Here is a 17,930-nt window from a genome sequence, read left to right as displayed (position 1 = left end):
CGAACATCACCCTGGAACTACTTTTTACACCATGCCGAACATCACCCTGGAACTACTTTTTACACCATGTTGAACATCACCCTGGAACTACTTTTTACACCACGCTGAACATCAACCTGGAACTACTTTTTACACCATGGCAAACATCACCCTGGAACTACTTTTTACACCGTGCTGAACATCACTCTGGAACTACTTTTTACACCATGCTGAACATCACTCTGGAACTACTTTTTACAATGTGCCAAACATCACCCTAAAACTACTTTTTACACCGTGCTGAACATCACCCTGGAACTACTTTTTACACCGTGCTTAACATCACCCTGGAACTACTTTTTACACCGTGCTGAACATCACCCTGGAACTACTTTTTACACCATGCTGAACATCACCCTGGTACTACTTTTTACACCACACTGAACGTCACCCTGGAACTACTTTTTACACCACACGGAACATCACCCTGGAACCACTTTTTACACCACACGGAACATCACCCTGGAACTACTTTTTACACCATGCTGAACATCAACCTGGAACTACTTTTTACACCATGCTGAACATCACCTGGAACTACTTTTTACACCGTGCTAAACATCACCTGGAACTACTTTTTACACCGTGCTAAACATCACCCTGGAACTACTTTTTACACCGTGCTAAACATCACCTGGAACTACTTTTTACACCATGGCAAACATCACCCTGGAGCTACTTTTTACACCGTGCCAAACATCTCCCTGGAACTACTTTTTACACCGTGCTGAACATCACCCTGGAACAACTTTTTACACCGTGATGAACATCACCCTGGAACTACTTTTTACACCATGCTGAACATCACTCTGGAACTACTTTTTACACAACGCTGAACATCACCCTGGAACTACTTTTTACACCATGCTGAACATCACTCTGAAACTACTTTTTACAAGGTGCCGAACATCACACTGGAACTACTTTTTATACCGTCCCGAACATCACCCTGGAACAACTTTTTCCACCATGCTGAACATCACCCTGGAACTACTTTTTACACCACGCTGAACATCACCCTGGAACTACTTTTTACACCATGCTGAACATCACTCTGGAACTACTTTTTACAAGGTGCCGAACATCACACTGGAACTACTTTTTACACCGTCCCGAACATCACCCTGGAACTACTCTTTACACAACGCTGAACATCACCCTGGAACTACTTTTTACACCATGCCGAACATCACCCTGGAACTACTTTTTACACAACGCTGAACATCACCCTGGAACTACTTTTTACACCGTGCCGAACATCACCCTGGAACTACTTTTTACACCGTGCTGAACATCACCCTGGAACTACTTTTTACACCGTGCTGAACATCACCCTGGAACTACTTTTTACACAACGCTGAACATCACCCTGGAACTACTTTTTACACTGTGCCGAACATCACCCTGGAACTACTTTTTACACAACGCTGAACATCACCCTGGAACTACTTTTTACACCGAGCCGAACATCACCCTGGAACTACTTTTTTCACCGTGCTGAACATCACCCTGGAACTACTTTTTACACCGTGCTGAACATCATCCTGGAACTACTTTTTACGCCATGCTGAACATCATCCAGGAACTACTTTTTACACCGTGCTGAACATCACCCTGGAACAACTTTTTACACCGTGATGAACATCACCCTGGAACTACTTTTTACACCATGCTGAACATCACCCTGGAACAAATTTTTACACAACGCTGAACATCACCCTGGAACTACTTTTTACACCATGCTGAACATCACTCTGGAACTACTTTTTACAAGGTGCCGAACATCACACTGGAACTACTTTTTATACCGTCCCGAACATCACCCTGGAACAACTTTTTCCACCATGCTGAACATCACCCTGGAACTACTTTTTACACCATGCCGAACATCACCCTGGAACTACTTTTTACATCATGCCGAACATCACCCTGGAACTACTTTTTACACCGTGCCGAACATCACTCTGGAACTACTTTTTACACCATGCTGAACATCAGTCTGGAACTACTTTTTACACCGTGCCAAACATCACCCTGGAACTACTTTTTACACCATGCCGAACATCACCCTGGAACTACTTTTTACACCGTGCTGAACATCACCCTGGAACTACTTTTTACACCACGCTGAACATCACCCTGGAACTACTTTTTACACCATGCTGAACATCACTCTGGAACTACTTTTTACAAGGTGCCGAACATCACACTGGAACTACTTTTTACACCGTCCCGAACATCACCCTGGAACTACTTTTTACACAACGCTGAACATCACCCTGGAACTACTTTTTACACAACGCTGAACATCATCCTGGAACTACTTTTTACGCCATGCTGAACATCATCCAGGAACTACTTTTTACACCATGCCGAACATCACCCTGGAACTACTTTTTACACCATGCCGAACATCACCCTGGAACTACTTTTTACACCATGTTGAACATCACCCTGGAACTACTTTTTACACCACGCTGAACATCAACCTGGAACTACTTTTTACACCATGGCAAACATCACCCTGGAACTACTTTTTACACCGTGCTGAACATCACTCTGGAACTACTTTTTACACCATGCTGAACATCACTCTGGAACTACTTTTTACAATGTGCCAAACATCACCCTAAAACTACTTTTTACACCGTGCTGAACATCACCCTGGAACTACTTTTTACACCGTGCTTAACATCACCCTGGAACTACTTTTTACACCGTGCTGAACATCACCCTGGAACTACTTTTTACACCATGCTGAACATCACCCTGGTACTACTTTTTACACCACACTGAACGTCACCCTGGAACTACTTTTTACACCACACGGAACATCACCCTGGAACCACTTTTTACACCACACGGAACATCACCCTGGAACTACTTTTTACACCATGCTGAACATCAACCTGGAACTACTTTTTACACCATGCTGAACATCACCTGGAACTACTTTTTACACCGTGCTAAACATCACCTGGAACTACTTTTTACACCGTGCTAAACATCACCCTGGAACTACTTTTTACACCGTGCTAAACATCACCTGGAACTACTTTTTACACCATGGCAAACATCACCCTGGAGCTACTTTTTACACCGTGCCAAACATCTCCCTGGAACTACTTTTTACACCGTGCTGAACATCACCCTGGAACAACTTTTTACACCGTGATGAACATCACCCTGGAACTACTTTTTACACCATGCTGAACATCACTCTGGAACTACTTTTTACACAACGCTGAACATCACCCTGGAACTACTTTTTACACCATGCTGAACATCACTCTGAAACTACTTTTTACAAGGTGCCGAACATCACACTGGAACTACTTTTTATACCGTCCCGAACATCACCCTGGAACAACTTTTTCCACCATGCTGAACATCACCCTGGAACTACTTTTTACACCACGCTGAACATCACCCTGGAACTACTTTTTACACCATGCTGAACATCACTCTGGAACTACTTTTTACAAGGTGCCGAACATCACACTGGAACTACTTTTTACACCGTCCCGAACATCACCCTGGAACTACTCTTTACACAACGCTGAACATCACCCTGGAACTACTTTTTACACTGTGCCGAACATCACCCTGGAACTACTTTTTACACAACGCTGAACATCACCCTGGAACTACTTTTTACACCGTGCCGAACATCACCCTGGAACTACTTTGTACACCGTGCTGAACATCACCCTGGAACTACTTTTTACACCGTGCTGAACATCACCCTGGAACTACTTTTTACACAACGCTGAACATCACCCTGGAACTACTTTTTACACTGTGCCGAACATCACCCTGGAACTACTTTTTACACAACGCTGAACATCACCCTGGAACTACTTTTTACACCGAGCCGAACATCACCCTGGAACTACTTTTTTCACCGTGCTGAACATCACCCTGGAACTACTTTTTACACCGTGCTGAACATCATCCTGGAACTACTTTTTATGCCATGCTGAACATCATCCAGGAACTACTTTTTACACCGTGCTGAACATCACCCTGGAACAACTTTTTACACCGTGATGAACATCACCCTGGAACTACTTTTTACACCATGCTGAACATCACCCTGGAACTAATTTTTACACAACGCTGAACATCACCCTGGAACTACTTTTTACACCATGCTGAACATCACTCTGGAACTACTTTTTACAAGGTGCCGAACATCACACTGGAACTACTTTTTATACCGTCCCGAACATCACCCTGGAACAACTTTTTCCACCATGCTGAACATCACCCTGGAACTACTTTTTACACCATGCCGAACATCACCCTGGAACTACTTTTTACATCATGCCGAACATCACCCTGGAACTACTTTTTACACCGTGCCGAACATCACTCTGGAACTACTTTTTACACCATGCTGAACATCAGTCTGGAACTACTTTTTACACCGTGCCAAACATCACCCTGGAACTACTTTTTACACCGTGCCAAACATCACCCTGGAACTACTTTTTACACCATGCTGAACATCACCCTGGAACCACTTTTTACACCGTGATGAACATCACCCTGGAACTACTTTTTACACCGTGCTTAACATCACCCTGGAACTACTTTTTACACCGTGCTGAACATCACCCTGGAACTACTTTTTACACCATGCTGAACATCACCCTGGTACTACTTTTTACACCACACTGAACGTCACCCTGGAACTACTTTTTACACCACACGGAACATCACCCTGGAACCACTTTTTACACCACACGGAACATCACCCTGGAACTACTTTTTACACCATGCTGAACATCAACCTGGAACTACTTTTTACACCATGCTGAACATCACCCTGGAAATACTTTTTACACCATGGCAAACATCACCCTGGAGCTACTTTTTACACCATGCCAAACATCTCCCTGGAACTACTTTTTACACCGTGCTGAACATCACCCTGGAACAACTTTTTACACCGTGATGAACATCACCCTGGAACTACTTTTTACACCATGCTGAACATCACCCTGGAACTACTTTTTACACAACGCTGAACATCACCCTGGAACTACTTTTTACACCATGCTGAACATCACTCTGGAACTACTTTTTACAAGGTGCCGAACATCACACTGGAACTACTTTTTATACCGTCCCGAACATCACCCTGGAACAACTTTTTCCACCATGCTGAACATCACCCTGGAACTACTTTTTACACCATGCCGAACATCACCCTGGAACTACTTTTTACATCATGCCGAACATCACCCTGGAACTACTTTTTACACCGTGCCGAACATCACTCTGGAACTACTTTTTACACCATGCTGAACATCAGTCTGGAACTACTTTTTACACCGTGCTGAACATCACCCTGGAACTACTTTTTACACCGTGCTGAACATCATCCTGGAACTACTTTTTACGCCATGCTGAACATCATCCAGGAACTACTTTTTACACCGTGCCGAACATCACCCTGGAACTATTTTTTACAGATGTGTTGCTCTATCAGATTTACTATCAGCTCATATTTTCTATTAAATGGTAAAATGTCTCAGTTTCACCATCTGACATGTTGTTGATCTTCTGCTGGGGATAAAATATGGAGGATAAGATTCATAAATCACTGCTTTCTGTTTTTTGAGGGAGGTTTTGTGACTGTTAGGTTTACTTTTTTATTATGACAGTTTCTCTTTGGAATGAGACCACAGGCACTTTTAAGAAATAACTGCCACTTCCAGTTGCATCAGTCTGTGCTGAGCATCGCGCCTTATTAGGATAAAGTCAGTTGGCATCAGCGGATATATAAGTGAACGCTGGCAGTGTTCGTGTTGAGTGTTGACCTGGTTTGCCGCTGCTGTCCAGTAACCAACCATGATCCTCCTGACTGCTGTGCTCAGTGGGCTCCTCTGCTCTGTCTGCAGCTTCACAATACAGGTTCCTAACTTCATCTGTTAATGATTCTATAATAAGAAGTTAATGTACAATTCAAATCTTCCTAAAGGACATATTTTATCCAGGGGAGCTTTTCCAGCAAGTTTGAAGGAAAAAAGGACGTTGTCTTCAATTACATATTCTAACTTTTAAGTGTTTTGATTTCTCTAGGTTGAAAGATGAGCATATAAAATTACAATTCATTACTTTTTGAAACTGTAATTATAGCTGAAGTTGTATTTAATCAGCTTCTTTTATTACAGGCTACTTTTGAAAAGAGTGACCAAACTTCTGGTAAGTCTAGATTTATTTGTAATAAAGATTTCTATATAATCACACGGGTTGCAGAATTGTTGTTTGCTTCCAGCTCTCTTTAACCCTTTCATCCATGATTATAAAAAAAAGAGCCACATATGATTTTTTTTTTCTTCTACAGACATGTTCAGTGATGCTGTTTTCATTAATCTTACTCTTTTTATTCACTAAGATTATGTTGATATATTCTACAAAAACATTTATAAAAGATTATGTTATCATGTTTCTGTCATTTAAATATTCTGTAAAGATTAACTTGATAATTATATGGATACGTGTATGAGGCCCATACATTGTTAAGTTATGCATGGATTTGGATGCAGAAATGGAACAAGGAACAGATGATTATATTTTGATTGATTATATTATATTTTGGCAATGATTTGACGAGGTCTCCATCTCTGAGTGCTTCTAGTTATTTTATAGAAACACATTCTATAAAATAACTTATAAATAATTTTGTGGAATAGATAAAAACAATCAGAGAACAGCTTTAAATAAATGTCCAGTGAGCTGGACACTGTGCATGAAAGGGTTAATTTACAGCCACCAATCCATACATGCACAGTTCTCTACAAATCCGTACTGAGTCTTTTCTGAAACTATATAAAAGAAATGATGTAGTCATATATGATGCTATATAGGATATATGTTCTCTACTTGTATACGCTACAGGCAACACCTTTGACGATGACGAGTTCAGCATCTCCTCCCTGCTGGAAAAGGCCAACGTTAACGTTGGTATGTTCCCGTCTTCTAGAGCTCCTTTCTTCATCTGAAATCAGTGAAACGTACTAATAGCTGAGCTGAAACACAAAGAAGAAACCACAAGTGTGCAACAAAGGATCATTTATATTTTTTCTTTTACCATTTTGCAGGAAAGAACTTGGATGACCCTCTGGTGATGTTTGGAGACATAGCAATGCCGACAGGTCTGCAGAATGCCGATCCCTGCACAGCTCGAGGCTGCCTGTGGCCTAAAAGCAACGATGGAAACGTCTACGTGCCTTTCCGCATCTCCAACCAGTTCTGTAGGTCCCAACAAGAACTTTTCTCTCACACTGCATGAGATGGTGTTGAAGCTCCCCGCAGAAACGCTGCATCATGTTCTCAGACAACATAGACATTTTTCCACTTGTTCTGAAGCTGTCAGGTTATCAAAGCAGGAAATAACAGTTTTTCTTTTCATTCACTTTCTGTGAAGCCCAAAGAGAAAGAGACACCATTATCGAAGGTCTGAGGTCATTTGAATCAAGTACCTGCATCCGCTTCAGACCCCAGCAGACGCAGAGGGACTTTGTGGATATTCAGTCTCTTTCTGGGTGAGGACTGCACAGATGAATCCATCACAGCTCTTATTTACAGCTCAGCAGGCTTGTTACCAAAAAATCCCAGTTTAATGAAGCATGGTGTCCCATGCCACTTTCTCTCAGGTGTTTCTCCTTCGTTGGACGTCGTGGTGGTGGCCAGGCTGTGTCGTTAAGTCGCCAAGGCTGCGTCTTCAAGCAGATCATCCAACATGAACTGCTCCACGCACTGGGCTTTAACCACGAGCAGACCCGGTCTGACAGGGACACTCATGTTCGCATCCTTCTGCAGAACGTGATTCCTGGTGGGTTGGGTTGCTCTGCACAGTCCTCACAAACTGTCTGACAATGGTTGTCTGTAGGCAGAGTACAGAGCTGTAGAGGAAATGGTGTGTTGATATGACCCATAAAAAGGGAAGAATGTTCAGACTTACCAACCTGGAGAAATAAAGAGTTGTGTTTTTCACTGACTGAAAATGATTTGTGCTTCTCCTCTGCAGGAATGGAGCATAACTTCAGGAAAATCGAGACAAGGAACCTTGGCACTCCCTACGACTACAGTTCTGTCATGCACTATGGAAGGTGATTTTACACAAACCATCATCACTGTCACCTTGTCATGTCACACCTGCAATCCTGAAGTCATTTTCACTCCTCCAGATGGATGGAATAATGTGATGATTCATTAGCAAGAAGCAGGAATCAACACAGTGGGTTCACTGGCTTAATGACCAGTCTGGATAAAGTTATGGAGAGAATGATACGAAGAGGGAGAAAAACAAGTTAGGGGTGAAGAGAAAGATGGGAGGGTGGATGAGGTAGAGAGAAGGATCTATTAATGGGTAAATGAATGAAGAACAAGTAGGGAGGATGAAAGTGCGAATGGATGTATGGATGATGGATGGATGGATGGACGGACGGACGGACGGATGATGGATGGATGGATGGATGGATGGATGGATGGATGATGGATGGATGGGTGGATGGATGATGGATGGATGGATGGATGGATGGATGGATGGATGGATGATGGATGGATGGATGGATGGATGGATGGATGATGGATGGATGGATGGATGGATGGATGGACGGACGGACGGATGATGGATGGATGGATGGATGGATGATGGATGGATGGATGGATGGATGATGGATGGATGGATGGATGGATGGATGGATGGGTGGATGGATGATGGATGGATGGATGATGGACGGATGATGGATGGATGGATGGATGGATGGATGGATGGATGGATGGATGATGGATGGATGGATGATGGATGGATGGATGGATGGATGGAGGGATGGATGGATGATGGATGGATGGATGGATGGATGGATGATGGATGGATGGATGGAGGGATGGATGGATGGATGGATGGATGGATGGAGGGATAGAGGGATGGATGGATGGATGGATGGAGGGATGGATGGATGGATGGAGGGATGGATGGATGGATGGATGGATGGATGGAGGGATGGATGGATGATGGATGGATGGATGGATGGATGGATGGATGGATGGATGGATGATGGATGGATGGATGGATGGATGGATGGATGGATGGATGGATAGAGGGATGGATGGATGGAGGGATAGAGGGATGGATGGATGGAGAGATGGAGGATGGGTGGTGATTACAGGGAACTGGGTTTGGTGGGTAGACATGGTACGGCTGTGTTGAACGGAGGTTGTAATGTCCATCCGGCTCATCTGTGGTGCACAATAAGCTGCACAAATGTTCACCTAAACCTTAACTTTTTTTTAAATTTATATTAGTTTTATTTTACGTGTTCATCTCAAGAGACCTTTCCAGATCCAAAAACCAAAGTTTATTTAGCAACAAACCAAGGAACTAAATATTTGCTCTAAGGATGTTGGATGTCTGTCCGTAGTAACTTACAGTTTACTTGTGGTATGTATGAACAGTGGTATAAAAAATTATCCTACATTCACACCTTTAACCCAGCTCTGCTCTCTGCAACCTGCTGAGGGAAGTTCTGGCTCTTCAGTAAAGCAGTGTTTTTATCTTCCTGATCCCTGTGTATTTACTGTGTCTGCAGCTTGGGAGAGATCAGAGTTCTTAACAGGAGTGATTGTTTGCACCACAGGTTTGCCTTCTCTAGGAACAGGGAGCCGACCATCATCCCCATCCCCGACGCCAACGTTGCCATCGGCAGAGCCACCCAGATGAGTCCCACCGACATCCTGCGGGTGAATCGCCTTTATCAATGCAGTACGTACATTTTTCAGAATGTTACTGGCATCATCATCACCATCATCATCATCGTCTTTCTTACTCTTTTAGACACATCTGAAAGTCCTAATTTAATGTCAATAATGCAGGAAATCTGCAGGAAAATCTGCTCAAATTTCATCCTGGAGCTGATCAGGATATAAAGTAGAATGTTTCTGCTCATGTTTTAGTGATGAATTCAGACTTTACAGCCCGTTTCACTCCAACAGCATCATACTGCTGTTTTCTCTCAGCAACGTCACAGGATTTGACTAAATGGGAACATTTAGTCAAGCAGGTCTTCTCAGAGGCTAATCCAGAGATATAAATAATTTTTATGTATGTAAACACATGTGGACACGTATGTTGACTGCGTGTGTGTGTGCATAAAGCATGCAGATGTTAATGAAGGTGTTAAACTGTTGAAATGCACATGTGGTTATTTATTGAGTGAGCATGAGTCCAGCATGTTGTGACTGATTCCCTCAGCTGTCTTCATCTTATCTCCATGCAGACTAATAATCAAGAACATAGAGATGAATCATTTTCTGTGTTCATGTGCTGTACCATGAAGTCATTTCATAAAGAAATCAAGCAGTTATAGATTTTTCTGTGTTATTAAATTATTACAGATACGAGGGCAACCAGGTATGGGGTCAAACCTGTGCCACGACGCCTGTTCCTGGAGGTTTGAAAGTAAGTTTGATAACTTGAAGTAGGACCACATAACGTTCCAGCTCATGACACTGAGCTTCTGACTGGTTTTGACGGCACACGGAAGTTTATTATGTCCGTTCCTGCAGTGGGGGTGGGACCAGGACCAGGACCAGGACCACTCCTGCTCCTGGTCTTTAGTTTATTAAATTCTTTATATTTCATTGATGCAATTATTTTTTTTCATTAATTCACTATTATTTAGTTGTCTATTTTTAACCAGTTTATTTAATTTCTAATTGCATTTTATTTCATTTTTTATTTTTGTTGCATTCTTCATCATTTTTAACTGTATTTATTGCAAATTAATTCAGGCATTCAGGGGTTAACCCCGCTGGACGTTCTCAGTCCTGCAGGTTCTTTATTCAGGCTCACCAGACAGCAGCGATGTTGTCGGGACAAATTAGCAGTTTTACATTTATTTAAAATCTCACGTCACTTTTAACTTGTTTCTGTGTTTTTCCCCAACAGGACCCAATAATGACGATCATGCAGCTTCTTTTTCTTCTTCTGCTTCCTGAATATACTTCAATAAATTTCCCAACTTCCTTGAATGTTTTGTTTGTGGTGATCAAGTAAAGAATTACGAGGAGAGGCAGCATTACTTCATGTTAATAAATCCCAAATATTTACATGTAACTGCCAGCAAGCTTAATGTAATTCTACAACTAATAAAAGGAAATTACTTTCATCTCCAGTGAGCCTGAGTCTGTTTCAACTGTTCACCCTGAAAAACAACCTGTGATGTGTTTATTAAAACATTATTTAAAAAACATAAGAGTACGATGATCTTCAAATAAACTCGTATTTAACCGTAGGTTACATGCTGTTTTACATGGATGATAGGGATTATTCACATTGTGTCCCATGATTTGAACCTACATGAATGAGTCCCGGCACACAGGTGGTCCAACTGGCTGATAAGCCCCCCTCCCTCCCCGACCTCGTTCAGGACAGGTTACGTATGAGTTCACACACCTGTGAGAAGCTCACATTTGTTATAGTCCTGAGTCTGGACACGTCTTCATTCAGGTTGTTTTTTTCAAACTAATTTAATCTATAAATGTGATTATGTTTTTAGATAATAATGATTTAGCCAAACAGGAGAACAGCAGCATGTAAAAAAAGGAATTTAGTTCTAGCAATGAACAAACAAATGGATGAAAGAATGAACAAAAAGGAAACAGTTGATACAATACGGGTTTGAACTGAAATAATGGCTCTGCCCAGATTAAACAACCTTTATCAGAAAATCTTGATTCCCCCAAAGTTGAGACTCTGTATGAACTGTAAATAAACCCAGAGTTTAATAATTTAGAAACCTTATCATCCATCTTTTCTTCCCAGTAGAAGATCAATATGTCAGATGGTGAAACTGAGACATTTTACCATGAGATAGTAAATCTGATGCAGCAACACGTCTGGAAAAAGTAGTTCCATGGTGATGTTCAGCATGGTGTAAAAAGTAGTTCCAGGGTGATGTTCAGCACGATGTAAAAAGTAGTTCCAGGGTGATGTTCAGCATGGTGCAAAAAGTAGTTCCAGGGTGATGTTCAGCATGGTGTAAAAAGTAGTTCCAGGGTGAAGTTCAGCACGATGTAAAAAGTAGTTCCAGGGTGATGTTCAGCACGATGTAAAAAGTAGTTCCAGGGTGATGTTCAGCATGGTGCAAAAAGTAGTTCCAGGGTGATGTTTGCCGTGGTGTAAAAAGTAGTTCCAGGGTGATGTTCAGCATGGTGTAAAAAGTAGTTCCAGGGTGATGTTCAGCATGGTGTAAAAAGTAGTTCCAGGGTGATGTTCAGCACGATGTAAAAAGTAGTTCCAGGGTGATGTTCAGCACGATGTAAAAAATAGTTCCAGGGTGATGTTCAGCACGATGTAAAAAGTAGTTCCAGGGTGATGTTCAGCATGGTGCAAAAAGTAGTTCCAGGGTGATGTTCAGCATGGTGTAAAAAGTAGTTCCAGGGTGATGTTCAGCACGATGTAAAAAGTAGTTCCAGGGTGATGTTCAGCACGATGTAAAAAGTAGTTCCAGGGTGATGTTCAGCATGGTGCAAAAAGTAGTTCCAGGGTGATGTTTGCCGTGGTGTAAAAAGTAGTTCCAGGGTGATGTTCAGCATGGTGTAAAAAGTAGTTCCAGGGTGATGTTCAGCATGGTGTAAAAAGTAGTTCCAGGGTGATGTTCAGCACGATGTAAAAAGTAGTTCCAGGGTGATGTTCAGCACGATGTAAAAAGTAGTTCCAGGGTGATGTTTAGCACGGTGTAAAAAGTAGTTCCAGGGTGATGTTTAGCACGGTGTAAAAAGTAGTTCCAGGTGATGTTTAGCACGGTGTAAAAAGTAGTTCCAGGGTGACGTTCAGCATGGTGTAAAAAGTAGTTCCAGGGTGATGTTTAGCACGGTGTAAAAAGTAGTTCCAGGGTGACGTTCAGCATGGTGTAAAAAGTAGTTCCAGGGTGATGTTCAGCACGATGTAAAAAGTAGTTCCAGGGTGATGTTTAGCACGGTGTAAAAAGTAGTTCCAGGGTGATGTTTAGCACGGTGTAAAAAGTAGTTCCAGGTGATGTTTAGCACGGTGTAAAAAGTAGTTCCAGGGTGATGTTTAGCACGGTGTAAAAAGTAGTTCCAGGTGATGTTTAGCACGGTGTAAAAAGTAGTTCCAGGTGATGTTTAGCACGGTGTAAAAAGTTGTTCCAGGTTGACTCTATGATGTTCATGTGCTTCTTCAAATTTTATGTACATCTTGTGCTGGAGTCCAGTCCTTCGAGACATGGACCCTTATATGGAGAAAATCTAAATGTGCCTTAAATAACGCTATGCTTAGATACTACTAGGAACTTACCAGTCTGTCCCTACATGGAGTCTAAAATCCACAGACTCTTAGCAGTCTGCGTACAGCTGCAACCAAATAAAATCATAATCTATTAATATAATCTATTAATTCTAATTCTGAAATGCTAAGTATCAGACACTTCAGCTGCTCCCGGCCTGTTGTGCTCGGGGGAGGCTCACCTTCTGGGGGGAGGTCTGCTTCCCTATGGACTTACTCTGCTTCTCCGCTCTCTCACAATCAGCTCATATTTTCACATGGTAATAGGATAATTAGTAATAATAATAGTAATAATTAGTTTCATCATCCATATTCTGCCCCTCAGATATGTTCTGTCATTATATTCTGTCATAATATCTGTTTTAAGGTAGTTAAATGAGAGTTTTAAGTCATTTGTTCAGTTATCCTGAAAATGTGCCTTTTTTAGGGATATCCTGATTTTAGTCATAGTTCAGTCATACTGACATAGAGACGTGGTTGTCTTAATTTCTTTTGGTGAAAATAGTTTGTACTTAATTGGTGGAAGCTGACAGTTTTTCTGTTGCACCGGTTAGCATGGTATATGTTAGCATGTAGCATTTGTCTTTTTACTTTGGGTACGTTTTGTCTACCTGTGGCTAAAATGATGATTTTGGATTGATCGTCTAAATGGTACTTATGTTTAATGTTCCCTTCATGCGCTGGTATAGTGACTGAACGTTCTTTATTCTTTTTCTGTATTGCAGTTTTACAAATCAAAGTAAGGAATATGATACGTGAGTAAAAGCTCTGAAGAAGGCGGCTCGTCTCCAGCTTGTTTTACTGAAGCCACGTGTTTAGTTGTCTGTGTGAGCTGAATAAATACATTTAGTCCAGGGCAGTAGAATCTGATATGTTGTTTTTCTTCTACTGGGAATAAAATATGACTTGATGAGATCCTGTTTTTGTTCTGATTTTTTTGGAATTGGGATCGCAAATAAACACGTAATGAAATTAAATGAATTTGTTTAGAAAAATATATTAACGACTGATAAGGTGCAAGTACAGGTTATTTTAGTTAGGTTATTTCTAGGGCTGTCAAATGACTAACATTTTTAATCAGATCAATCACAGCTTACAAATTAATTAATCGTGATTAATCGTGATTAATCATCATGTGTGACCACCACGTGGCCAGGTGCTGCACCTCTGCTCTGTAGGCGGTCTCGTTGTAGTTCCTGATGAGACCAATCACCGTGGTGTCGTCAGCAAACTTGATGATGGAGTTGGATCCATGCACAGGTCTGCAGTCGTGGGTGAAGAGAGAGACGAGGAATGGGCTCAGCACTCAGCCCTGTGGCAGGTGTGGCCTGACCTAACGTGCTGCGGTCTGTTGGTCAGGAAGTCCATAATCCAATTGCAAATTGATGTGTCGGTGCCCAGATCTCCAAGTTTAGTGATTAACTTGGAGGGAATACCGGTGTTGAATGCTGAGCTGAAGTCAGCAAACAGCAATCGTGCATATGTGTTGCTGTTGTCCAGGTGTGTGAGCACAGAGTGCAGCGCTATGGAAACTGCATCATCGATGCTCCTGTTGCTGCGGTAGGCAAACTGGTGTGGATCTAGTGTGGGTGGGAGGGAGTCCATCAGGTGTGCCAGGACCAGCCGCTCAAAGGATGTGAGTGCTACAGTCACAATTATGTTTACATAATCACAATCATTAATCACAATTATGTCGACACATGGGGGTGGGGGTCGCAAACTACTATGAATCTTATCTTGGGGCTCGTGGCTTAAAAAATTTGAAAACCACTGATCTAGAGAAAATGTCCCCTTGCTTCCTTTTGCTGTTTCACTCTCACTAGATATTTGAATCTGATCTAGCTTCAGGTCACCGTGTTATTACTCTAGAACACCGGGTTTGTCACTGAGGCTGGGCCTAACATGCACCTCACACTGAACGAAAGTTATTTAGCATGTTTTTATTGTGCAAGAAATATTAAAAACTAATATATTAATGTTAACAATATGTTGAGAAGACCATGAAAATAATATTAATAAATCAGAGAGAAGCGCATACACAAATCTAAAAATATTTACATTTCCTCGATTACTAAAAGAAAATTAAGAAATTTCGCAGGAAAAAATATTTTCTACTTTTATTAAAAAGGAAAAAAAGAGGATGAGGAGTTTGTTGGCTGCATCGTTTCTACGCAGTACAGCTCAACAACTGTCTACTTCCCACCCTCGGCACCAGTAGGGAGATCTCCCAAACGTCAGTTCCAGCCCAGTACGGGCTGATAAGCCTGGAAGTTTTGCTGATTCTTGCTTTTTCTTGCTTCTCTGAAATTCTCTGGTATCTGGACTGACTGATGCAGCTGAGCATATATAAGCCAACTCCAGGAGTTGAGCCTTCACAGGTCCACACAGGATCCAGGTGAGCTCTGCAGCGGAGGCGTGTGCAGCGTCTTCCTGTTGCTTTGGCTGTGCTCTGATGGGAGGTTGTGGCTGATTCTCTGTCCTACAGGTTTTGCTGGGATGGCTCGCTGGTCTGTTTTCAGTTTGTCTGCTCTGGCTGTGCTGCTGCTGGCCGCCTGCTGTTGGGCCGACAGTGAGGTGGGAACATGAAAAGTCTCTCTTGTCGGACATATTTCATCTACGTTGCTGATTGTTTGGCTGTTTTCATTAACCATTGTTTTTGTCTTCTTATCCCTACCTGAAGCTGCAGACAGGTATGAAATCTCTTGTACTTGTTTTACTCACACACTCAGCATTGTGACTGGTGTGTTAGGGTGTAAAATTACATTGTGTTGTCATTGATGTCCCTGAGCAGAGGACAACGCTGAAGAGCTTTCAGTCTCTGAACTTCTGGAGAGAGCCAACAGAAATCTGAGTGAGTTCCAGCTGATGCAGTCTCTGATCGTGGCCAGTGTGGACCTGTTTCCATCCTTCATCAGGCCTGAAGTTTCTGTGTGATGTGTTTCAGTCCGTTCTGACGATGATCCCATCCTGACTGAAGGAGACATTGCTATCGACAGTGAGGCCGAGAGAAACGCTGATCCCTGCACCAGCAGAGGCTGCCTGTGGGGCAAGTGGACTGATGGGATGGTCTACGTGCCTTATTTCATCGCCAGCCACTTCTGTGAGCGTCACACTGAAGCTGGACTAAATATCCAGCCATCCAAATAAGACTAAATATTCCCAAATACAGTCGTCTCTGATGCTGATCTAAGTCTGCTGTCATCCTGCCAGCCGACAGAGAGAAGGCTATCATCACCCGTGGACTGGAGTCCTTCTCCTCCTTCTCCTGCATCCGCTTCAGGCCCAGCAGAAGCAGCGATCGTGATTGGTTGAGCATCGAGTCTAAGAATGGGTACCAGTCTGAGATGAATAAGCAGCCTCAGCTGAAAACTGTCCTCAGCCATCACAAAACTTCACTTCTCTCTGCTTCCATCCAGCTGCTACTCCTACGTTGGCCGTAGTGGCGGGAAGCAGGTGGTGTCTCTGGCCAGGAGTGGATGTCTTTACCACGGCACCGTCCAGCACGAGCTGCTCCACGCTCTGGGCTTCAACCATGAGCAGACCCGCTCGGACAGGGACAACCACATCCAAGTCCTGCTGCAGAACGTCCAGTCTGGTAATGGAGCAGCATGCTGTTTACACACACAGATACATCTGATTTACATAAACCACTGAACAGACGGTGGTTCATCAGTTTCTGGAGATTGTCTCCTGCCTTCTGGCAGGCAGAGCCCTAAAATCAGGCTGCAGGTGGTGTACTGAGGAACATGACTGATCAGAGCAAATGTTATGAATTCGGATATAAACTTTGTCATTTCATTTAACTTTTTTCTCTCTTAGGAATGGAGCACAACTTCAGGAAGATCGCCACCCTCAACCAGGGCACTCCTTACGATTACAACTCCGTCATGCAGTACCACAAGTGAGAACAGCTGAACTCTCTTCAGCCTTGTTTGGTGTGTGTGTTTTACCCCTGAAGGAAACTAACAGCTCTGTTCTGTGGTAGGTATGCCTTCTCCAAGAACAACCAGCCAACCATGCTCCCCATCCCTAATCCCAATGTCTCCTTTGGCAATGCTAAGGAGATGAGCCGCAATGACATCGACAGGCTCAACAGACTCTACAAGTGCTGTGAGTCCACGTGAGCTGGTTGTGAATTTACTGTCCAACAGACCCTGATGGTCCTTTCCACTCAACTCTGATTTGGTCCACTGCTGTTCTCTTTTGCAGAAGAACCTGTCCAGATGTGCTGGAAGACGGATCAGAGAGAAGACTGAACGCAGCAGATCTTACTGAACAAACTCAGACTACTGTGTGGACATTTAACTTTACCATGTGGTGGAAATGACTCTTCCTCCTCTTTAGTTGAGGTCTAAATTTGTCCACCACTGAACAGGATTAGAGGAAACCTTGATCCAGACTTTGTATTGTATTCCAGACCATTGTGTTGTCTTTGCTCTGACAAATAAAATCTGTCTTCCAAGCATGCAAAGGCCTTATGTTTTTGTATTCATGCTTCATTCCTGTCAGACTGAAAAGGATTATTCTCTAAAACTTAATGATGACATGAGGATATTCACACCTGAAAATG

The 17,930-nt window shown here is 42.6% G+C and overlaps 2 protein-coding genes across 4 annotated transcripts; both read left to right on the top strand.

The window, feature by feature from the left end:
• Nucleotides 1–5,844: 5,844 nt before the first annotated feature.
• LOC121642865 (low choriolytic enzyme-like) lies at nt 5,845–11,222 on the top strand. Its single transcript, XM_041989915.1, has 10 exons — nt 5,845–5,961; nt 6,222–6,252; nt 6,949–7,014; nt 7,152–7,304; nt 7,478–7,595; nt 7,707–7,885; nt 8,081–8,162; nt 9,693–9,817; nt 10,450–10,513; nt 11,003–11,222. The coding sequence occupies exons 1-9, from the start codon at nt 5,899–5,901 to the stop codon at nt 10,509–10,511; spliced, it is 879 nt and encodes a 292-aa protein (XP_041845849.1). The 5' UTR covers nt 5,845–5,898; the 3' UTR covers nt 10,512–10,513; nt 11,003–11,222.
• A 4,623-nt stretch (nt 11,223–15,845) lies between these two features.
• On the top strand, nt 15,846–17,825 carry LOC121643001 (high choriolytic enzyme 1-like). Of its 3 annotated transcripts, none has more exons than XM_041990329.1 (9): nt 15,846–15,934; nt 16,047–16,050; nt 16,149–16,211; nt 16,305–16,460; nt 16,571–16,691; nt 16,777–16,955; nt 17,180–17,261; nt 17,346–17,470; nt 17,570–17,825. In XM_041990329.1, coding segments are annotated over exons 1-9 (810 nt in total). In that variant the 5' UTR covers nt 15,846–15,856; the 3' UTR covers nt 17,572–17,825. The 3 variants fall into 3 exon arrangements, with proteins under 3 accessions (XP_041846263.1, XP_041846191.1, XP_041846100.1); XM_041990257.1 differs by having other exon boundaries at nt 16,041–16,050; nt 16,152–16,211; XM_041990166.1 differs by having other exon boundaries at nt 16,041–16,050.
• The last annotated feature ends 105 nt before the right edge of the window (nt 17,826–17,930 follow it).

The sequence above is a fragment of the Melanotaenia boesemani genome, chromosome 1 (assembly GCF_017639745.1).
Source record: "Melanotaenia boesemani isolate fMelBoe1 chromosome 1, fMelBoe1.pri, whole genome shotgun sequence".
Taxonomy (NCBI): Eukaryota; Metazoa; Chordata; class Actinopteri; order Atheriniformes; family Melanotaeniidae; genus Melanotaenia; species Melanotaenia boesemani.
The sequence above is the reverse complement of the archived record's forward strand: the minus strand, read 5'-3'. Positions and strand labels throughout refer to the sequence as shown.